At 41.0% G+C, this 23,857-nt stretch overlaps 2 protein-coding genes across 3 annotated transcripts; both read right to left on the minus strand.

Moving 5' to 3' along the window:
• Positions 1-598: 598 nt before the first annotated feature.
• Positions 599-8,452, minus strand: LOC148861762 (uncharacterized). Of its 2 annotated transcripts, XM_088986126.1 has the most exons (6): positions 7,434-7,779; positions 6,364-6,529; positions 5,701-6,166; positions 2,584-2,664; positions 806-1,313; positions 599-702 (listed from the first exon to the last, which is right to left on the minus strand). In XM_088986126.1, exons 1-5 carry the CDS (start codon positions 7,515-7,517, stop codon positions 815-817), a joined length of 1,296 nt encoding a protein of 431 aa, XP_088842252.1. In that variant the 5' UTR covers positions 7,518-7,779; the 3' UTR covers positions 599-702; positions 806-814. The 2 variants fall into 2 exon arrangements, with proteins under 2 accessions (XP_088842252.1, XP_088842251.1); XM_088986125.1 differs by having other exon boundaries at positions 599-1,313; positions 7,434-8,452.
• A 5,509-nt stretch (positions 8,453-13,961) lies between these two features.
• Positions 13,962-14,390, minus strand: LOC148861763 (uncharacterized). Its single transcript, XM_088985068.1, has one exon. The coding sequence runs from the start codon at positions 14,388-14,390 to the stop codon at positions 13,962-13,964; it is 429 nt and encodes a 142-aa protein (XP_088841194.1).
• Positions 14,391-23,857: the final 9,467 nt, after the last annotated feature.

The following is a 23,857-nucleotide window of genomic DNA, read 5'->3' on the forward strand; positions in this document are numbered from 1 at the left end:
TAATAATTTATGTATTTTTTACATAATTAAAAATTTTGTTATTTGTTCATATTATTTTATTTATTTATTACTTATATATAATAAGAAATTATAAAAAGTTAGATGCAAGTTGTAAAACCATCCTACTTAGAATGCAAAGAGGGTAGAGTCAGCAGTCAGGGAGGGTTTTGCCTTTTCATGTGCCGTAGCATTTGGATTCTCAAAATCTATACTGCTATGGGTTTTGGAGCAGGTATGGTTGGGAGGTTTAAGGAGACAGGAAAAGTCTAGAATTTACAAAACCCTCCCCGTTGCCATCACTATCCAGGAGATGAGGAAGAATTAGTAAAAGGTCGGGAAAAGCCCAAAAAGTAATTGTCCAGTTAAATTCATAGGCTCTGGAGGTTGATATCAGTATACCAGTGAGAAATTCCATAAGAAATGGGAGACTAGGGCATGGGGAGTGAACATGAGGGTTACACAGCCATATAGAGTTGAGATTGAGCCAAACGACTCCACTCATCATAAATAGCTTTGGATCTTCTAGAGACGACCCAATTAGGCTACCTTTTTCCCCAATACAAACATGCTAATTGCTGAAGAGAAACATGCAGGAGGCTGTAAGCAAAAATAATTAGCTCATTGCATATACAAAGCTTTATTGTATGTTACAAAGCTCTTTCTACTTATAGTATGTTACTTCCAGCTCTCGGTATATCATACCTGAAAAACAAAGCTTGGTCATCTACCGCAACTCAAATTTTCCAAACTATAGCTCAGGAAAAAGAATGAAAAGACCTAATTTCCCTTCAAACTATTCCCCTACCTTCTTTGCTCAAGCAAGTCTTAGCAGTGCCACTGTCATTAAAGTTACAGCCCTGAAGAGAATTTCATTCATATTCCTGTCCACTCTCTTCATTATATCCTCCTCTTTCAACCCCAATTTGTGTGAGTTCTTGCTGATATATACAACTGTATCTTTCAGTCTGTTCACTGCCCAAGAAAGCCAAACCAGCGCAAAACCAAACCCAGTGTTCAATATCTTCGATGCACAGAAGGGCACTCTCCCTCCAACAACTTTACATACAACAGAGAAGAGAACAGCAAGACCAGTTCCAGCAATCCCAGCAGATAATTGGGTCAGAAGCCCAGCTAGTTCAGAGCCAGATTTCTTCAGTGACAGTATTGCCATCTTCCCTTGCCTTCTATTTAGGACAAGGGATAGAAGGATCTCACATGCATGGAAATGGTTTCTCCGGTAGAGATCACTCTTATTCCCTGCTTTTTTGCTTTGTTTCTTCCTTGGTGATGGCTTCATCTTGATTTTCTCAGGGCTGAGATCATTTTAGAGAGCCGGAAAATTTAACACAATTTTAACCAAAAAGTGAAGCATATTTTATTCCCACGTGAACTACATGTGACAAATAGAAATCTTGGTTCCAAGAAGATTTAGAGTTGATCTTATTAGGGAGCATGAGATAAATTCACGCATCAAGACATAAAAGCTAGCAATGTAAATGGTGGAAATTTTCAAATTAAAACAACTAACAAAAGGGTGGAGAGGAATTCTCATTCCCCAAGCCAAGAGGCTCACAGATTTAACAGGTTGGGTTCATCAATCAGTAAACCTCACATGAAATACACAGCAGCAGATTATTTGATGATAACATGTGTATGGACAAGACAAAAGGATTATCAAGTTATGATCTGAGGTGCTTGCCATTTAGTGAAAACTTAAAACCCAGTAAAGATCACCTAAAAGGGAAAGCTCATCTAGTTCCTGCCATGGAAGGCAAAGAAGTAAAGACATGGGTTCCATAATTCTCCAATCTTTTTCCTTTCCCTTGGTCATCATAAAATCATAACTTGAATCAAAGAACAGAGTAGAAAATTCAAAATCTAAAACCTGGGATAAGTACATGGATTAGCATAGGCATTATTAGAAAGATGAAGCTTCTTTCAAGATTATATGTTCCACACATTACAGTCCAAACATAACAAGTTCAAATTTCAAATTGCTATGAAGCTAGTTCCCCAAAGAAAGGAGAGCTGTATTCAAATAAATTTTGGCTAGGTAGTCAAGAAAATGCTAGAGATCAAGGTTTTTAAAACCGGACTGGACAGGGAACCATTCTGGGGTCCATTTCCCAGGTCAAATGGTCCGACCGTCCAGTCCGAATGGATGGCCCGCTCTGACAGAAAAAATAACAAAATTTATAGAAGCAAAAAAGGCCCAAAACCATTGTCCAGGTCAACGGTTCGACCACCCGGGTCAGTAGTTCGCTGACCAAATCAACGGTTTTTGGCCAAAAAGCGGTTTTGGGGTAAAACGGAACCGGTCAGGTGACCGGTTCCCAATTTTCTGGTCCAGCCATCCGGTCCGGTCCGGTTTTGAAAACCATGCTAGAGACCATCAACCAAATGTGAGTAATATTCTCAGTATGACTACTAAAACTAGAATTGACTTTTTTAACTACAAGAAGTCAAAAACATATGGGATTTTTCACAATAAAATTTGTACTAACAATGAAAATCATAATCCCAATTAAACAGTGAGTGCAACAAGAAATAAAAATCAGTGACACAGTCTTCAATGAAATATACCTCTTTAGAGGAGCAACCGTCACTGTTTCTAGCTTCAATGGAGACCCATGGATACTAGTCTTTGTTTCACTCCTTTCCAGTCTGACAATAAAATGATGATGTTAAGTCAGTACAGAAACTGGCAGTAAGTATTTATAGTAGTGCTCATTGTGAACAAAACTAACTGCAAGCATTAACAATAGAAAGTTCCATTAATTCTGGGAGCATTCACAAAACACACACATGTAAACTATGACTTCTATAAAACAACAAAAAGAACTTCTAACATTAGGCAATTCAGTAGAGAATTAGAGATAGAGTTTCAAGAACACCCCTATTTATTGTGTTTCTACTAGATCTCTTCTATAAACCTGAGATCCCATATCAAATTATTTGAACTATAAGATCTATTGAACACATTTACACAGTCAGGAAAATACAGTCTGTGGTCTAGAAATACTGCAAGGATAAGAGCATCCAATTCCTAACCTAGAAAATCTCCATACCAAGAACGATTAAAAGGTGTATTCCAGCACCCATGACTTGACTGATGCATTGGAAAAACAGGGTGTGAGTAGAGAAAGGTTGTATTCAGCACAATTGTAATGTACAACTTGAGTTGTAACAACATTGTAAATATTCCAAATTTTCTTGTTATTCAATAAAAGTTTTTAATTATCCATCACTATATATATAAATATATATAGCATGTATGTAATGATAAAGCAGGAGCCCCAAATTAACTAGTACAGAGAAAATCTTACACACCAATAGAATACTCAGAAAGTACAAAAGAACTGACGAAACCAGCACACAATTGCTAATCCAGCCTGATACATATAGAAATCAAGTATAACATTGAGCCCCTGGGCCAGGAACCCAACAGCACAAGTGGATGCTCGTCTCTCATCATAACAGCATAGTTCCTGAGGCAGAATTTGTATATGATGACACCGACAGCATTTGATGGCACCAGTTGACTGTAAGAATACAAGAAGATTACGAAGACAACTGGAACCACAGATGCTGAAACTGATTAAAAGACCTCTACAGTTAAATTTGAGACATACGGCTATTCCACAATCCCCAGAGAGGGTTGAGGCAGACTCAGTGAACCTGTTGTTCTCAGGAGGTACAAAACAAACTGGATCCCTACAGTTACGTCATGAAAATGTTGACATCAACACCTTTTTAGGAATAACTGAACATTTATTAAATATTAATAAAGAATAAAGAATCAGTTACAATCAGAACTAACACCACACACTTAGGCTACTAAATCGGCCACCTAACCCCACCCTTAAATTTCTATGATTTTTACCATTCAAGTCCCTTAGCTGACACCAAAACGGTTGACTCCTGTTTACACCTGGTCTAGGTAAACCATCAGTCATATAATTGGATGATTTATGTATCCACTCACAGCTACTGATTCTTTCCCTACCTAATTCCTGGATTTCCTTCGTCATGTTCCAATATTTCCATGGCACCTTGGGGTCCGTTTGGTTAAAGTTGGAATCAGAATCGGAATCAGAATGGTTTATTCCCATAGTCTGTTTGGTCCAGATAGGAATTGGAATGGGAATTGGAATCATCTGGAATGGGATTTCATTCCCAAGGGAGGGGGAGGGAATGGCCATTCCCTCAAATGGGGGAATGTCATTCCACTAGGAATGGGAATGGGATTCCGGCTCCACCCAACCAAACAGTTGGAATCAGAATGGCCCATTCCAATTCCAATTTCAGACCCCTATTCCCACAAAGCAAACGTGCCCTTAGTTTATTTCTTTAACAACCCTAGAATCCCCCTCCACAAGGTTTCTGATGTTCAAGGACCTAGCCAATCTTAATCCCTGAAGCATAACATTCAGTTCTCCTTTTAGAATACCCATGCCCAATGGGACCTGAACATAAAACAAAGTATTGCTCCATCTTTTCTGAAGGGGGAGCAGACTCAAGCTCTGTAACTATACTTTTTTATCATTCAAATACATGATTCTCAGTGACAGTTACATCCAGATGCAAGTATTGCGGAACGGGTTAATGCAACTCCAAGAAGGAATGGCTTTCAAGAGAAAAAAGAAATTCACAAATAGATAGTCCAATGGTTGCTAAGTTTCACATTGAAGTATCACAATAAATGAACTGTCAAGAATCATTACAAGAAAATGGCAATTGACCAAGATAAATACACCCATCAAAATCAAACTTACTCTTATGGTGGCCCAACAAATCATCATCAAGACCAATCAAACAGTGGACCAAGTCCCAAATTGTCAATGAGTACAGCCCAAAAATTGAACCAACTGGAAGATCTCAATCATCAAATCTAGAACTAAATGGGCATACAAAAGATAAAACTAGATTGATGGCAAAAGATCCATGCATTAAATGGACAAGATGTTCAATCAATCAGAATTGAACCTCCAGAATCATACTCAATCCAAGAGGGGACAAACTGATCTAAAGGACAAAATCCAGAGGGCTGCAAATAGAAGGATCGAATCAGATATACCTAGATGTAAAATAATTTTTCTAATATTCAGATTTAATGGAATCTTATCCATCAGATTCAGGTTGATTTCAGATATTAAATAGCATTATTAAACTAAAAATGATCAGAATATTATATATTAATAAAATGAACTAAAATGACCAGTAATAATTGTATGTAATGAATAGAACAAATTGAAAATAACTTATATGAAACTTCTTGTCTTCTTGAATCTATGATTCTTTAGTAAAGATATAACATTGATACAACATCCAAACCAACTTTCCTAATAGATAAAATGAAAATTTTAAGTGGATATAAGCATATATATTTAAATATTATCATATCAGAACATGTCAGACCAAATAGGGGTGGATCCATATTTAATCCAATCATAAACGGTTGAACTCAGATCATAATTTGAATTTGAATTTGAACAAACAGATATCATTTGCATCTTTTAAAATCCACAAGTTGGTGGACAATCCAAAATAGTATTCAATGGATATCATCACTGACAAGTATGATGCAAAGAGTTGCAAGTTGCACAAGCTTCAAAATTGTCATCCTATGCATACTGAAGTAGCCAAGAATTATGATCCTTGCGCTATGGGGGATTTAAACCAGCATGAATGGACAAATACCTAGTAAAGTGTGGTACAAGCAGTGGTAGTTTCCTCTGTTCAGTCAAGTTCTTTGACATGTAAAACTCTGCAACAATAGAAAGTAAATCCTTCATCTCAGTTCTGCTGCCTGTAAGTAAGACTTTGCCATCAGGGTTAACAGTAATTTTTGAACTATGGGTTAAATCCCCCATGAAGTCCAAGAGAGGCTTCTGGAATTCCTTGCTTGGGTGTACAAGGAAAGGCTGAACAGCATCAGACCCAACCTCATATAGACAAAAATCACCATCTGAAGAACCAACACGACATGGGAGTGATTGCAAGTCAATTGCCATTTGAAGCCCCATCAAATCAGATAATAGGGCAAGATCTAGTCCATCTGTCTCTGCTTTGCTTGACCCAGATGAGAGGAACTGCAATATCTTTTCATGTCTTGTGCATTGTTCAGCAATCCCAAAGCTAAAGAGTACTGAGTGAGGGCGACTGTCTGCTAACAAATAGAAGGGGTTAAACATGACTATAAAAGCATTTTATATAACACAACATCAAATAAACCCAATAGAGAAGCACAATGTCATTAAAATATTAATTATGATAATTGTTAAATATATGTATGTGTTTGTGAAAGAAAGAGTTCACAGTATTTTCAACTCTTAAAAAAGATAGGGACGATGAGCTTTGAACCTTGCACATCAACAAGCACAGGCCTCCTAATACTTAAATCAAGCTTTTCAGATTGGTTAGACTCAGAGAACCAGCTTGTCAGCTTCCATGGATCCTCAGGCTGAATTGGTCTTGTATGAACGCAGACATGTCTTGTTCCAGGACTTGGTATAAAAGGTTGAAACTCCTGCACCGACCAAAGATGGAAAAAGTTTATTATTGGCAGATGGGGGAAATGGCAAGCAAACCCCATATAGATGGGATTGAGGTTTAGTAGAAAGATCTGATACAATATTTAAGGAGATAAGCATCACCCAATAGGGAACTGTGGAACTGAGTAACCAAACAATTGCACTTGAAAACCGTAACCCAGAGAGAGAGAGAATAAGATGATTAATTAAAGTAGAAAAAAAAATGATATATGAAAGATAAGTATCTCAGGAGACAAAAGTAGGAAAAAAACGGTGAGGACAGCAGAGAAGCTAATATTCCTGCGTACGTCAAGAGTTACTAATACAGAACTGCTAAAAAAAATTGCAGATAGGAAATAACGTTGATAACAAATAATAAGAAATCTGCTAACTAATAACATAGAAGATTATCAACCTTGCATATCAGGTGGGACTAGAATTCCTCTATTCACACAGCAATGGAGGCAACAAAATCTGCAATCTTTCGAAATCTGACAAATACCTAAACACTGTAAGATTCCCAACGTAAGATTCCCAGCGCAAACACTCAGTAAATAATGAATCTAAAGCCAACCTGTCAATTATATACCTAAACATAGCCAAGAAATCCCCATAAGACAAATAAAAATAGAAAAAAAAAAGTAAAAACCAGTAACAGATCAATACAGAATTCAAACCAGAATCATAATCATGCAAATCAGCACAAACTCTAAAGAAAGGGAACAAAGAAATACAAAAAGGAAAAACCAATACACCCATCAATAGTTCAAAGGCAAAAGCTCAACAATCCAATAAACAGGAATTTGAACCACAACATTAAGCAACAACCACAAATGGTTAAAACCCATACAAATCAACAAAACAACTAATCGAATCGACGCATTCAACGGAGCTAGTCACCTTCGAAACCCTGCACAATCCCTGTTCTTGGTGAAACAGTCCAGGAGGGTAAATGGAAGACGCCATGAGACAAAGCTCAGCCATGTCTGAGAGAAATCTACCCGGTTCAGAAAATGAATTTCTGATCCGAATTCTATCCTCTTTTTATAGGGATTCAGAAAACTATATGAATTTATCCATCCCCAAGCCCTCTAAAACCAGAATTATTACAGGTTTTAGAGTTTGAGTGGCAACCAAAAAGACTCGAAAATTCAGAATTTGGGTTTTGTGGGTTCGATCGTTAAGTTTCTGGACGAACCAATCTGTGGTCGTAACTCCCTCAGTAATACAGGTTGGATTTGAATCTGGACAAGCCGTCGCCTTTCTTCTTCTTTGTACTTTTCCGAGATTGTATTTTAGGATAAATGATGCATAGGTACCCCTAGATTTTAGTCAAATGGCGAAACCCCCCCTCAGCTTTACCCCATTTACTTTTCCACCCTTTATCATTTTGTTGTTTTTTGATAATTTTTTTCAACTAACCTTAACTGACTAAGTACACCCCTACTATTTCGGAAAATTACCAAGTGTCGTTAAATACTGATGGAAGGGGTGAAATGTCCATTTTGCCGTCAAGTTCAATTTACGTGTGATCACCATCGTCAGAGCATCATCGCCTTCGCCTACGACATTTATCGTTGCAATTTCTAGACGACGGTGCGACAGTGAGAAGAAAAAGCCAGTAGAGGAGAAGAAGGTCGAGAAGGCCCCTATTTCAAGCTTCCCAAGATCGGCAGAAAAAGGTTGGAGATCTCCGAGTTCCAAAACTTTCGAATCTCTCTCTCTCTCTCCCTCCCTCCCCTTCTTCTTCCTCTCTTCCCCCTGCCTATGTCATTCTCAGGCCGCCTATTCTCAAGGTTGAATGTTCGAAACCCAAGAACAATGTCGCCCCTTTTAGCACCATCTCGTTGGGTAGCTCAAGTGTGGAGTACACTTTTAGCGCAGGCACCAACATCCGTCTTGAAGTTGTCGACGTGGACAAGGGCTTCACTCTCAGCTCCTCTAGCTCTCTCTGTTCACGAGAACACCTGCCCGTCGACATCCACCTCTGCTCTCTATTCTTCCTCTCATTTATCTTCTTATGAGGCGAAATTACTACGAGGCTCACCTAAATTCTAAAAAAAATGAAGGCCGTTAGAATTGAAAAGAATAGAGAGAGAAGCCTTCCTGTGGCAAGGCCTCAAGAAGTGACTTGAGCGGCGGTGATCTTCTTCTTCCTCCGCCTCCCTTCCCCTCTTCATTCTCCCTCTCCACCTTCATAGTAGTGGTTGAAGAGAGGGGGATTAAAAGGGGTGCCCTCACGCGCCCAAACCCCCAAGTCAGATGACTGCTTCTATCCTCCCTGACGATGGCACCACCAACACCAACTCCCCCAAACCTATGCCACCAGCTTCGGCCTCATGATCACCAGCTTCAAAGTTCAACAATGGCATGACCGGCTTTGGGGTCCAAAGAGTGTGTATTGGCCTGAGGCTATGGTGAACCTGAAAACCGGCACCCCTACATTTCAGACGACCAACACCGGCATCGAGGGTGAAGACAAGGGTATTATTATCATTTTTTCAAAATATAACACACCAGAACCCTAACAATATGGGAATAATTAGTCAATTGTTAAAGATAGAGTTAGTCAATTAACCAAACAATTTTCCCTTGTTTTTTTAACCCATACAATGTGACTACGTAAGGGATTGAATATAAATTTGGATATGTTTGGACTTGCAATTTGGAGTTTTGACTTTTGACATCAATTTGGATCAAGCCAGGGTCCATGTTTAGGGTCGGTCTTGGATTGGCCTTCAACCCGACCCAACCCATTTAAAGAGGAAACTGAGGGATTTAACAAGAGAGAGATGTTGCAAGTATTGACTATTGGAGAGAGAGAGAGATTAAAAATAATTAAATTAGAGATCAAAAAGCAAGACCTTAGAGGTGCATTATTATTACTTCTTATATTTTTAATAATTTCACTAAAAACAAATAATTACATGTATTAAAAATGAGAGGAGGTGGTGGTCTTTGTGAGCACTAAGGTGAGAGGACTACTAGCCTCCCTCTTTGCTTCTTTTTTTTTTTTGGTATTGATTACTTGCCTTTGGGAACTGCAATTCAATTCTCTTTGGCATATACAATATTTTTTCTAGCAATATTAATAACTCTTCACAAAGGTGGTGAGAGCCAATAGCGGAACTCGAAACTATATTTCGTCTGAATTACCCGGTTTATGTACCAACCAAGCCACCACTCAGATGTTATTGTTATACATGAGGAACATCTTCCATACTTGTATGTCATGGGGAGATGTTACAATCAGATGTTATGTGAGATGGGTTTGAGGAGCATATCCCATTTTCCCTCTTTCATTTATCTATACTATTAAGTAGATACTTTCTTTGGTTTTGATGCAGTCATATATTGTAGAATGTCAACTTTATCTTTACCCTAGTCTACACAATATAAATGAATATGGATAAAAAATATATGATGAAACAATTTTTTTTCATAATATAAAGGTGAAATTTCCAAAACAAAAGATGAAAACAAAATTTTGAAAAAATAAAATAAAAATTTTAGATGATAAAACTGTATTTGATGTTTATATATAAATATATTTCTATTAACAAAGGTATTTCAGTAAAATACCTACTTTATTTTAACAACGTGCTTTTAATAAAACCCCTCTAGTTTCATGGACGAGGGGGTTATAAGTAAATTGGTAAACCCAAAGGGATGTCTCAGTATTTGATCGAAACGTAAGGGAGGTATAAATAATTTACCTATTTTTTATTCATTTCTTTCTCAACCAAAAATAATAATTATTCGCTTCTGTTATGATAATTCTCTGAAGGGGAGAATTTTGTATGAATAACATACTTAGAAACTTGATGTACCAACCATTCCGCTCCGCTCATCCTAGTTGATTGTAAAACCGAAATATCTTTAGTCGATGGGCCATGTTGGAGATGATGAATGGATGGAAAACCTTTACAAACCTTCTATACCCTTTTACAAACTAAACATACCCTTAACGTTGATTTTAATCATGGCCGAACTCCGAAAAATTATGAAGCCATTGACCAATCAAATCTCCCATGAATTTTGATGAAAATCCACATTGATTACCACATTAATGATGTCGGGTGATTGATTATAATCATAATGCAAAATTTTATATAAAAAAGCCTATTGTTCAGCATGTCTTAGCTATGTTCGAGTAAAATACACCTATATTCGAATTCGAGTTTAAGTTTGGTTGGAAAGTTTGAAAAATTAGTATATTTGTACATTTTATAAATATATTAAGTGTTGTCGCGTGGGTTGGCCGAGGGCAATCAAGTAAATTCATTCATCGAGTTTTGAGCGGTAGTCGAGGACCTCGGGGCCTCCGAAGAGGTTGACCGAAGTCGAGGATATTAAACCGAGGTGAAGTACTCCTTCTGAGAATTATAGTAGCCGATGATTGACGAGGTGAAGTCCCTAGTGGTCTGGGATACTGCAAGACAGGGACTAGCAGAGGCCTCGGGGTAGATACTCAAGGTGGAGTCTCTGATGCTCAAGTTAGTATGAGGTGTGAAGCAGGGGGAGTATAAAAATGCTCCTGAAGAGTCCTCGAATGCACTAAATTTCCCTGAATTAATGCTAGGTAAATAACGTAGGTGCATGAAGTAAATGCGTGAGTGATGTGTGAGTTACTCCGTTCCCGCCCCTTATAAGGGGCAGTTACCTCTTATTTATACTTGAGCATATTGGTGATAGGTGAAGATGAACGCCTCGACTGAGAGCCATATGAGGTCAACCTGCAGGCCCTGGCAGTACGCAAAACAGTTATGTGATTGGCTCCATACGAAGGCAATAGGGCTCCCTCCTAGTGTCGCCAACGTTAGTAGATGTTAGTGGACTGGGCCTCCCAGCCCTATGTGGATTGGGCCTCCCAGCCCTATGTGGGCTGGGCCAAGCTAACCCACATCACTTGCCCCCACTCCTGAGACCAAGGTGAGGCCTTGACTTTTGCCCGTAATGAGGGTAATAATCGAAGTGAGGTTTCGGCTTCGATCATTGGGAGTAGTGGTCATTATGCCTTCGTCATTCGCACTGCCACTCTTCAGTTTGAAAGCGCGAGCGATGTTGATGCCTCGGCTTGGCGGGGGTGCCCCATATCCCGCACGGGCAGATCATGCTAGCAGGGCTACCATGTGGGGGACGGCCGTACCAAGAGTCCTGTGTTTGTCGGATTGGACAGTCCACCTGGTGGTCCGTGATGAGTGGGCCTTTCGGTTCGTTCGACGGGTTGCCATGGGCGATCTTCGTGGTCCACCCAGTGTCATTTTGCCTTCCGAAGGCATGCACTAGGAGGTAAGGTGAGATTGGTTCACAGGAGCAGAGGGCTCCCGTGTCCGTTGGATCCACACCGATCTGAACTGTTGCTTTGGGCGTCGTTTCGTTTTCCAAGGGTCTGCGCTAGGTGCCGCGTCACAATTGGATGGTAGGAGTGGATTAGTTTCAGCCGTCGGATTTAAAGAAATCCAGGCCGTTCATTTTCCTTTAAATAGGGGCCCTAGCAGTGACTTTCTTCTCTATTTGAACTTATACGCTCTTTCTCTCGAATGAACGCAACTCCCCAACTCTCAAGTCTCCAAAACTTTTTTACTTCTTCCCTTCTTCGGGACATTCCACCCTCTTTTAGGTAATCTTAACATGTCATTTTCAAACTTTGGTCCCGAGTGCCATGAACTCCCGAACATCTCGGGAGGGAGCTCTCCTGCAACCCCCTCTCCCTTGTCTTCTCCAGGTTCTTTAGTTGTAGTCCTCCATCGACGGGAGGTGGTCATTTTGAGAGAGAGGTTAGCCTCGGGGGGTGCCGAGGGAAGTCACTAAGGAAATGACTCTCCCCATGAAAGCGCTGCCTTGGCGTCATCAAGGGAGCCCAATGAAACTCCTCTCTCAGAGAGGACAGAAGGGGCTTGTAAGAATTTTCACCCCCAATGGCAACTTTGAGAGGGGGACAACATCCATAACAAGGGGGTCAGCCAGGAGCTGGTTAGTGGATCCATCATGCCAAGGGATCGCTACCACCTTCTACAAAGCGACCCCAAGTCCATTTACGACGACGGCTTGTATCATTTGGCTGAGGTAGACGTTCTTCAATATTTCATTATGTCTGTACTTTTATTTTTACTTTCACGGATCAGTTTTGTGGCAAGCCTGTCTGCACTTCATCGGTTTAGGGGACCGAGCAAGGCTAGCCATGAGTTGTGCCGACAAGGCCTAGAAGGAGAAGAAGGTCGTGGAGGAGAAGTTCCAAACGGAAAGGGAGAAGCTCCAAAAGGCAGCTGCCACCATCGAGGAGAAGCACCAGAAATTTCGAAAAGCGCTTCTAGACGAACAATTGCTTCGGGATCGCCTTGAGGCTCAACTGAAGGAGGCGCGACAAGGGCTCTCCAAAGAGCAAATGGAGCGGGTGCGGTTGGAGAGCATCATCATTGTGGCAGAGAGACGAGCTGTCGAGGTCGAAAAGAGAGCTGTCGAGGCATAGGCGAAAGCCGTCAAAGCCCTAGCTTTGGTAGAGGAGTCAAAGAAGGCAGCGACGGAGGTAGTGAAGGTGTACAAAAAGTCTTCCGACTACCTGGATGCACTGGCAGAGTATGTTTCATCATCCTACCTCGACGGCATTGAAGATACCAAGAAGGCACTCCTATTGGTGCTGCCAGACTTTGATGTCGAGGGACTACAAGTGATCCGTGATGCTCCTACTGAGGCCCAACTAGCCGAAGACGTCGTTCCCTCTCTTGCCAATAACGAGGCACAGGCGTAGACTTTCCCCCTTCCTTTTTGTTCTATTGATATAATACTTGCTATCTATTGTTGTTTTTATTTTATTTTTTTTGAAGGCAATACAAAGACCAACATTGAATAGTGAATGAAGCCATTTTTTGTGTATACTGTGTTTCGTGCATGTTGTCTCTATGTTTCGTGCATGTTATCTCTTTCCTTTTCTCTCTCTCTCTCTCTCTCTCTCTCTCTCTCTCTCTTTTTGTGAGAGGTCCTTGCCCCTCCAAAAGGTCGAAACCATGATACACAAGGCACACATGATTTAGTCGTAGTATTCGTTTAGTTGCATGCTCATCTCGACTTGTCAGGATATTGAGAGCTGAGGTGGAGTCATACGCCCGAGGCGGGGCTTGCCTGGCCTCCAAATCCCGTGTTATCCCAGGCAAGGCCGAAGAGACATGGCACCCTAGCCGAGGTATAGGGCTGAAGTATACCACCATGTTACTTGGGTGGATGAAGAGCCACGATAGAGTAGCACCATCGGGGTGCAACTCCCCTAACTTGTTCTTACCAAGTGTTTTCTCAAGGGAGGCCGAGGGCTCTACCTTGTTACTTTCTTTGCGGTAAGTGTAGATAGCCGAGGGGGTCACCACGCTCCGAGGTGATGAGGTGAAGTGAAGAAGAACTTTGCTTCATTCATTCATTACTTTCATCCAAAAATTACATTCGTCTGTAGTACATTTGAAGGTTCTCTGAGTTCCACGTCCGAGGGACGGGTCTTCCATCTAAGTTTTCTAGCCGAAATGTGTCAGGGCCAAGAGCTTGCTTAATCCGGCAGGGGCCTTCCCAGTTGGGGGCCAGCTTCCCTACTCCAGGTTCGGGAACCATGAATTTCTTGAGGATAAGGTCTCCCTCTCTATAATGCCTTTCTTTCACTCTGGAATTGTAGTAGCGGGCCACTCGCTGCTGATAGGCAATCATCCTAATTTGTGCTTGTTCTCGGGTTTCTTCCAAAAGGTCTAAGTTTGCTCTGAGCGCTTCATCATTCTCGGGTGCGGTATACCCTTGGATCCGAAGCATTGGTTGGCCAATCTCCGTTGGGATCATTGCTTCCATGCCGTAGGTTAGGCCGAAAGGGGTTTCTCCCATTGCTGTCCGAGGTGTGGTTCGGTATGTCTAGAGGGCGCTGTGTAGTTCATCGGCCCACATGCCTTTAGGTCTATCCAACCTGGTCTTTAGTTCGACCAGGATGGTTCTATTTGTGACCATGGCCAGGCCATTCGTCTGGGGTTAGCCCATCGAGGTGTACTATTGCCTGATGTCGAGGGAGGTGCACCATTCTCAAAATTTAACGTCATCGAGCTATTTTCTGTTGTTCGTGACCAGCATGTGGGGGAGGCCAAAATGGCAAATAATGTTCTTCCAAAAGAGGGCTTCGTACTCGGCTTCATTGTTGGATGCAAGGAACTCGAATCTCAGTGCATACTCTACAACGACATTGTCAGGGGTGAGGACAATGAGGCCCACTCCACTCCCCTTGGCATTGGATGAACTATCAACAAAAAGTCTTCACGTGGGGGGACCTCCTCGGCCAATCGTGCTTCTTCTAGCTCATCTTCACGAGCCCGACCGAGGGGCCTACTAAAAGTGCTTTCTGCTACAAAGTTATCCAAGGCTTGCTCTTTGATCGCGGGCCTCGACTGATACTGTATGTCAAACTCCGACAGTTCTATTGCCCACTTAAACAGGCGTCCAGAAGTCTCTGGCTTGGTGAAGATGGCCTTAAGGGGCTGCTTTGAGAGGACCACTATGGAGTGGGCTTGGAACAATCTAAGCTTTCTGGCCAAGGTGACGAGAGCGTAAGCTAGATTTTCCACTTCGGGGTACCAGGTCTCAACGTCACTGAGGAGCTTGCTGACATAGGTTACAGGTCTTTGAACTCCATCATCTTTCACTAGGACCAAGCTGACGGCCTCACCTTCGACTGATAGGTACAAATATAGGGCTTCCCCTAATACTGGCCAGGCGAGGAGAGGGAGTGACGCGAGGTATAGCTTGAGCTCGTCGAAGGCACGCTAGCACTCTTCCATCCACTAGAAATCTTTCAACTTCTTGATGGCGCAGAAGAAGGGAAGGCAGCGGTCTACCAACTTCGACATGAAACAATTGAGGGCAACTGTCCTATCGGTGAGTCTCTAAGTCTCGTTTAATGACCGAGGGGGTGCCATGTCTGGTATGACATGTACCTTGTTTGGGTTGGCTTCAATGCCCCTTTGAGTGACGACAAAGCCTAATAATTTCCCCGAGGTAACCCCGAAGGCACACTTGCTTAGGTTGAGCTTCATGTGTCCACGTAGGCTTCAGCCTACATAGGCATCAATGTTCCTTCCCATCTGATTCTTGAAAATCTTGTTGACGAAACGCTGGTAAGTGGCCCCTGCATTCTTAAGGCCGAATGGCATTACTTTGTAGTAATATGTGCCGTGCTCAATGATAAAAGATGTCTTCTCCTCGGCATCGGGGTGCATTTGAATCTGCTTGTACCCAGAGAAGGCATCCATGAAGCTGAGTAGTTCATACCCAGTAGTGTCGTCGACGAGGTGGTCTATCCTCGGCAAAGGAAAATTGTCCTTTGGGCAGGCTCGATTAAGGTCTATGAAGTCAATATAGATCCGCCATTTCCCATTAGCTTTCTTTACCAAAACCACATTAGACAGCCAGTTGGGGTAATGTACCTCACGAATGAAGCCGGTGTCGAGTAGCTTATCAAATTCCTCTCCAATGGCCTTCCATCATTTCGATGCAAGGTTCATCTTCTTTTGCCAAACTGGCTTAGAACTCGAATCCACGCTCAGCCTATGAGTAATGACCGAAGGGTCAATTCCGGGCATGTCAGCGGCGGACCAAGCAAAGATGTCAATGTTAGTTCTGAGGAAACTTACCAGTTCAAATAGGCGTTTAGGGGGGAGCTTGGACCCGATGCGGACTATCCTTTCTAGGGCTAACTCATCCAGGAGAATCGAGACGAGGTCCTTAGCTCGTTGGTTCTTCTCGGGGGTCGAGGCCCTCTAGTGATAAGGCCTCCTTATTCTTTCCTTTTAGCGCCGACATGTAGCATTGACATCGTGCTCAGTGGGAAACTTAAGTATTAGATGATAAGAGGACATGGCTGCCCTTAGTGCATGAAGGGTTGGTCTTCCCATTATCGTGTTGTAGGGAGAGGCAACCATCACCACTAGGAACTCATGCATCCAAGTCACCTAGTGTGGCATTGTCCCTACCATTAATGGGTAGGGTAATCTTTCCTTCTGGCCTGGTGACACTGTCAAAGAAGCCGACGAGGGGAGCGTCATATAGCTGGAGTCACTCTGGCAAGCTTCATTCTCTCATAGGTGTCGTAAAAATTGATATCGGTTGACGAGCCGCTATCCACTAAGATCATCTTTGCCATAAAATTAGAGATGATGTTTGTGACCACGAGGGCATCATAGTGGGGGACAGTAACCCCCTCTAAGTCCTCATCGATGAAGACGAGGGCATGTGGACAACTCAGCCTCTACGGAGCGTCCGGGTACTTCTGCTTCTTCGGGGCAGGCTCCTAGATGTTGAGCAGCCTGGCGTAGGCTTTTCAAGCCAAGGCCGAGGCTCCACCCGAGGCCATGCCCCCATCGATGACACCTGCCACTTACTAGGGTTGGTGTTGTTGCTACTGCTGCTGTTGGGATGACGAGGCGTCGGCCTCTCCTCTGACAAACTACTTGAGGTGTCCTTAGCGAATAAGAGACTATATTTCATTAGTAGTCCTCGGTGTCATGCCCGGTGTCACGGTGGTACTTGTAGTACATCGTAGGGTTCCCCCTCTTGGGGTTCCGTTTCAGTTTCGTTGGCCACTTCACGAACTTCTCTTCCCCTATCTGCATCAGTATCTGGGTGTGGATGGAGTTGAGTGGCATGCAGTCCTTGTAGGCTAGGGTGGCAGGCTTCTTGTTGTCTTTGCCGCCATTGTTGCCAGGGTGGCGCTGGTCTCCACCTTTCCTCTTCTTCTCTGGGGATCCGTTGTTGAGCTCAGCTGCCCTTTCTTGGTCATCCTAGGCCAAAGCCTCTTCAGCCGCAACGTTTTTTTTGGGGGGGGTTTTTGAAGAAATTCAAGTTTATTCTTCGACGGGGTCTTGGCAACTAAGAACTTGAGAGCCAAGCCAGGGCAGAGTCCGTTGATGGCCGCGTGCATGGAGACCATAGGGTCGTGGTTTCACACTTCGAGCTCTTCTTTCTTGAAGTGGTTGATGTAAAACCACATGCTTTCACCTGGCTCCTGTTTGAGCGACATCAGAGAGACTACACTCTTCTAGCATCATGTGCTACTGATGAATCAGGCAAGGAACAGAGTTGTAAATTGCTCCCACGAGCTGATTGATTGAGGAGGAAGGCTGGAGAACCAGCGGCGAGCGCCCCCATGAAGGTAGCCTTAGAAGGTTCAGCACATCAAGATGTCAGAATAACCGTACAGTATCATGAGCGCCCTGAAACCCTCCAAGTGGTCATTGAGGTCAGTGCTTCCATCATATGTCTCCAGTGTGGAAGCCTTGAAGTGTGGGGGGAGAGGCTCCGAGATGGTTTCCTGGGTGAATGCATACATGTGATCGGCGGAGTCTCCGTGATTGGTTGAGGCGTCAGCTTGTCTCTCCTTCACCAGGTGGAGCTTTTCCTTGATGGCCCCAATCTCGGCTCACAACTTGGCAACCCCTGGGTCAGCATGGGCATGGGCCCTGCTCTTTTCTTGAACCCAATGGGTGTCATCTCGGACTCCCGAATACTTTGAGACAGGGTCGTGTGCTCTTCTGTGGGCATGATGGTCATTCAAAACATCCCTAAGGTCTGAGACGGAAGGTGGAGTGAGATGGCGTTGGCTCTCGCCTCGGGAACAAACTCCAGGGCGGTCGAACTGCCCACCATCGTCCTAGGGGGCCTCCTTATGATGGCGGTGGTGCTTCTCCGAAGATTGATGATTGTCTTCGAATTAAGCGGGCACACTCTCCCTTTGGCTAGGAGGACAAAAATTCCTTCGAGGTGAGTCGGGGAGGCAATTATTGCCCGATTCTAATGGTTTAGCCAGCGGATTACTATGGCCGAGCGTCGGTACCTCGATGTTCTCACATCAGCCCTGATCTTTTGACACCCCAGCGGGGCGGTTGCCTTGAGAGAGACCTCCTGCTTAGGGGTAGACTTCTTTCATTCGTTGGGTGAGGCGATCCAAGAGATCGAGGATGGCCTAAAACAGTTTGTACGTAACTAGGTTCGGATTGTTCCTAGCTCTCCTCACCATGACTTCTGAGCTTAAAGGGGTTTTGGATCTAGAGTGTTATTATTGTTTATCCTGGAGTGGGGGTCGTCTTAGCAACCACGTTCCCACAAACGACGCCAATTGTTTCCGCGCGGATTGGCCGAGGGTAACCAAGTAAATTCACTCGTTGAGTTTCGAGCGGTAGCCGAAGACCTCAGTGCCTCGAAAGAGGTTGACTGAAGCCGAGGACAACAAACTGAGGTGAAGTACTCCTTCTGAGGACTATGGTAGCCGAGGACTGCAAGTCGAGGCGAAGTCCTTGGTGATCGGGGACACTACAAGATAGAGAGTGTCAGAGACCTCGGGGTGGATACCCGAGGCGAAGGCTTCGACACTCAAGTTAGTATGAGGTATAAAGTAGGGGGTAGTACAAAAGTGCTCTTGGAGAGTCCTTGGATGCACCAGATCTCCTTGAATTAATGCTAGGTAGATAACGTAGGTGCAGGAAGTAAATGAGTGAGTGATATGTGAGTTACTCTGTTCCCGCCCCTTATAAGGGGCAATTACCTCTTATTTATACTTGAGCATGCTGGTGGTAGGTGAAGATGAATGCCTCAGATGAGAGTCATACAAGGTCAGGCTGCAGGCCCTGACGGTATGCCAAATAGTTATGTGATTGGCTCTGTCCCTCCTATTGTTGCTGACGTTAGCGGACGTTAGTGGGCTGGGCCAAGCTAACCCACATCAATATATATAATATTTTTATAATACATTATTATCTTTATATTTTTTAGATAGATATAGAAATAGAAATATTGATATATGGAAAAAATTATGATGCTAGAAAGGCTGCATTTGGAAATGATTCAAATAAGTGTGAATTTAAATATGTAGAGTGTAAAATGGTTCATATAAATTGCAAAATTGGGTTAGTTTTGCACAGACAAATTTACCTTCTTACCAAACAAACTTTTAGCTATAATGGATGCAAACATGAATTCCAATAAAACATATGCTTTTTTTTTATCAAAAGTCCACTTGAATGTAAATTTACTTCTTTTTTATTGGTGGTCTTTTACATATTATTAATGTAAATATGCATTAATCTGTCATTTGTCAATGCATAAATGTAATGCTGTCAAACACATTTAGAAGTGAAATAGAATGCAAATTTACCCTGAACTAGGATTTACATTCCATTTGCATCATTTCCAAACACAGCCGAAGGAGTTCGGCTTCAGTCAAGGCAAACCCCATTAGAGCAACCTTTATTGCCTTGCACTGAGAACATGGTTTTCAAAACCAGACCGGATCAAATAGTTAGACCAGAAAAATTGGGAACCGGTCACTGGTTCTGTTTTCCCCCAAAACCGCTTCTTTCTCTAAAACCGTTGATTTTGGTCAACAAAACGCTGAACCGGTCGGTTAACCGTTCGAATGGTTTTGATCATTTTCCAATTTTTTTTAATTTTTTGTCAGAACAGGCCGACCGTTTAGGATGAATGGTCGGACCGTTCGAACTAGTAATCGGACCCCTGGCCGGTTCATTTTTAAAAACCATGATTGAGAATATCTTCGTACTTGTGTGCTTTATTTCATGGGGAGATATTCCTAACGCATGGTTGCAAAAGGTTGTTAATACGGTGTGGGCACAGGTTTGCCATGATGTAGGGGTGGGAATGGATCGAATTCGAATCTGATTAGAAAATTTCAAAATCTGAATTAGATTTGATATCCGATGGATATTAAAAATTAATATTCGAATTTGCCAATTAAATATTTGAATATTCAATTTGAATTTGAATAATTAATTATTTTAAGTAATTAATAAATATATAAAATAAATATTTTTTTATAAAGTATATAAATATACAAATTATTTATATAATTTAATTATTATATATATAAATTGTATAAGACATTTAAATATTTTATATATTATATATAAGAATTAAATAATCGATCGAATTTGAATATTTATCAAATCAAATCGGGTGATATCCAAATTCGAATCCGATTAACTATTCGGTATAAATAGTATATTCAAAGTCAACCGATTAGATATTCGAATTATTCGAATTCGATTCGATTATATATCAAATCTCAAATTCAAAATCGGATTTTCAAATACCGTTGATACCTCTACCATGATGGAAGTCAATCTCGCCTAAAAATCATATACCAAAAATGCTTTAACCAATCACAACCCTTCATGAATTTTGATAAAAACTCACCTGATTGATTGCTGCTTTTATGATATCGGTGGGTTGGTTGTAAGTTTTCTTTAATGGCATCATAGTCGAACCAAAGCTCATGAGCTTCTAAGACTTAGTTCGGAAGGAGTACCAATGCAAATATATACAAAATATAAGGTTTTATACTTTATATATTTGTATTTGTACTCCTCCCAAACTGAGCCTAAATGTTTTTTCGTTCGAATTCAAGTTAATAAAGTTTTATTTAAACTCAACTAGCATAAAATTTGAAGCAAGCCTCAACAAATTCGAACCGAACCTATTTGATTAAAACTGAATTCGATTACACCCCTACTCAAGGTCATGGATTGATTTTGGATGCTCGGTTTCCCCTCTATTTCAACCCAAGTCCGATTCAACCCATTCCTGAACTTTTTATTTTACTGATTGGGCTCAAGTTTTGAAGAAATTTTGGTCGGACTTAAATTTAGGCTAGGATTGGGTTGAGGGGTCGAGTAGCCCTAGTCCAGCCTGACCGGCTGACCCAATCAGAAACCCTACCTAGTAGTGTTATTATTCTTAATTAGCTGACCTGGTAGTGGTTGGCATAATATTGCAATTGGGCCAGTGTGACCCAGATAATATCTGTTTCTATACACAGTTTTTTCAGCTTATTCTCTCTCCTCACGTTTTTTCTCATCCCCTCAAAATTTTATGTTTTTTTTTTTAATTACTTTTAAGAAAAAACGAGGCTACAATCTATTGTAAAATGGGGAATTTTTGGCCGACTAAACAACATGAATTGTTTTTCTTGTTGTCGGATTCAAAAACAAATAAAAACCATCTAGTTTGAAAGACAGATAAATTGTTTCTCAAAACAAAATCATAAAAAATATGTTATTGGTTGTATATGTGTTTTTTGTTTTCAAAACTGAAATAAAAAATATGTTCTTGAATTCCCCATTTCAAAAACATGTTTTCATCTAGTTATTTAATGTCATATTTCACAAATCATATAATTTCTATACTATAATTTTTTTTTGTTTTAAAAACCATTATTTCAATTTTTTTTTGCTTTTAAAAACAAAAAACAGTGTTGAAGAACATGGCTTTTTTTACTAATATGATGATTGCAAAAAACAAATAAAAACAAAAACATTCATGTTGTAGAAAACTCCCTAAATTCATTAGCCTAAAAGGTGCTAATTGGCTTAGTTTCATAGTTTGTAAGGTTTTACTGGTTGTAGCTGAGAACATCTCCGCCGTAACATCCCACAACACATCCCCGCCATATATTGGGAACATCTCCCGATGATAATACCAGGAATGATGATGTCATCATTGGGAGATGTTCCCAATACGTAGCAGGAATGTGCTGTGGGACATTGTGGGGAGCTGATTCGATCTCAGGAGATTTAGGATTTAACCCCACCTCCACTGAGATTGGAACTGCTGAAAGCAAAAAGTGTACCAACACACCAAGAGAGCAGCATCCTGTCACACATCAGTAACATCTTTGACACTTGTATGCTAAATTCATGGGGAAATGCTCTCAATGTGTGGTTGGAATCCATATTATAAGTGTCTTTATATGCTTTTTGCTTTTAATAGATCCTGTCATGCCTTCACTGTAGGGATTATGATTAGGGGGAGGAACTGCCTTCAAAATAATAAATAAATAAAAATAACAGCCCAATCTGTCAAATGGGGTTTTCATGTATGGTTCAGATTTCTAATCGTAAGCATGGTTTAAAGTATTGATATGATACGCCCCGTATTGGGCATATTGTATTGTATCTTTTGAAAACGATATGCTCTAAAATGCCTGTTTTCAGGTGTTTCGGAACCCTAACTTTTTTTAATAAAAAAAACCTATTTTTAGCTTCCCAAAAAAAACAACAAAAAAAAGGGTTTCGGGCGTTTCTAAGTACCGATGCAATATTTCCAATACGTGTATCGTACCGATACTTTGAACCTTGATCACAAAGAGAGAACCGTGTCTAATATTCTCATCCCTAACCTTTCATGATTGATTTGCTTCCCTTCAGGATTTTCTATTTTTTCTATCTACAGTCTACACATTGAATGGAAAGTGGGGAGCCAAACACGTATTTGCCTTTTCAACCGTCATCCATTTATCAAAATATCTTAGGTCAACATCTGAATCTGTCCAAATACCATTAAACTTGGGCTCCATTTGGATAAGATTTTACTTTTAAGTTTTGGACCAATGTTTTTGAACCGCCATTAGCCCATATGGTTGGACCATTTAGCCCAAGAATTGTTCAAACAACTTATTCCATTTTACCCAAAGCCTAGTCTTTGGCCAGAAACTGTTGAATTAATCAACAATCTGCTGATTTGGGCAATCAAAATGTTGGCCTGTTTGATCCATTCAATGGTTTGTGGACGCTTTTTTATTGTAATTATTTTTCTATTTTTTATTAAAATAGACTATCCATTTAAACTAGACAATCGAATTGTCGACCCCAAAACTAATGGCCAAAACAATTCCAATTCTAGGTCATTTTTAAAAAGTATTTTGAGCGTCTAGCAAAGAATTGCTTCTAAAAACTAGGGGTGTCCATGAAAAACCAAAAAACCAAAAAACCAAACCGAATTGAGAAAACCAAAACACAAAATGCGGTTAATCGAACCAATCGGTTCAGTTTCGGTTCGGGATTTTTGAAAAACCAAAGGACCGGTTCGGTTTTCGGTTAACCTACAAAAAAACCAATGGTTAACCGAACCGACCGGTATATATATTTTTATGTATATTTTATATATAATTTTAATATGTCACATATTTTCTATGTATTAAATATAGATATATATTCATTATATATACAAATATATACTTACATTATATTTATAATGATCTATTTATAAATATATTATATATTATATATTTTTCAAATATTTATAATATATTATATATCATTTATTATTTATAATATAATATTTTACATATATTTGTATAATATATATTATAAATATAAAAAACCAAAAACCCGAAGAACCAAACCGGTCAAAAACTAAAACTGATGGTACCGATTCGGTTTCAGTTTGGAGAATTAGAAAAACCAGTACCACCGGTTCAGTTTACAAAAAAGTGTCATGGTTCAGTTAACCAAACCGTG

Source organism: Nelumbo lutea, chromosome 4 (genome assembly GCF_056320005.1).
Source record: "Nelumbo lutea isolate HS-2025 chromosome 4, American lotus-T2T, whole genome shotgun sequence".
Taxonomy (NCBI): Eukaryota; Viridiplantae; Streptophyta; class Magnoliopsida; order Proteales; family Nelumbonaceae; genus Nelumbo; species Nelumbo lutea.

Coding starts and splice junctions, on each gene's coding strand:
- LOC148861763 (XM_088985068.1), bottom strand. CDS start 14,390: ATGGGAGAAACCCCTTTCGGCCTAACCTACGGCATGGAAGCAATGATC.
- LOC148861762 (XM_088986125.1), bottom strand. CDS start 7,517: ATGGCTGAGCTTTGTCTCATGGCGTCTTCCATTTACCCTCCTGGACTG. Junction 6,167..6,363: donor TGTGCTTGTTGATGTGCAAG/GTTCAAAGCTCA, acceptor ATTTGTTAGCAG/ACAGTCGCCCTCACTCAGTA. Junction 2,665..5,700: donor CTTGTACCACACTTTACTAG/GTATTTGTCCAT, acceptor TTTTATTGTCAG/ACTGGAAAGGAGTGAAACAA.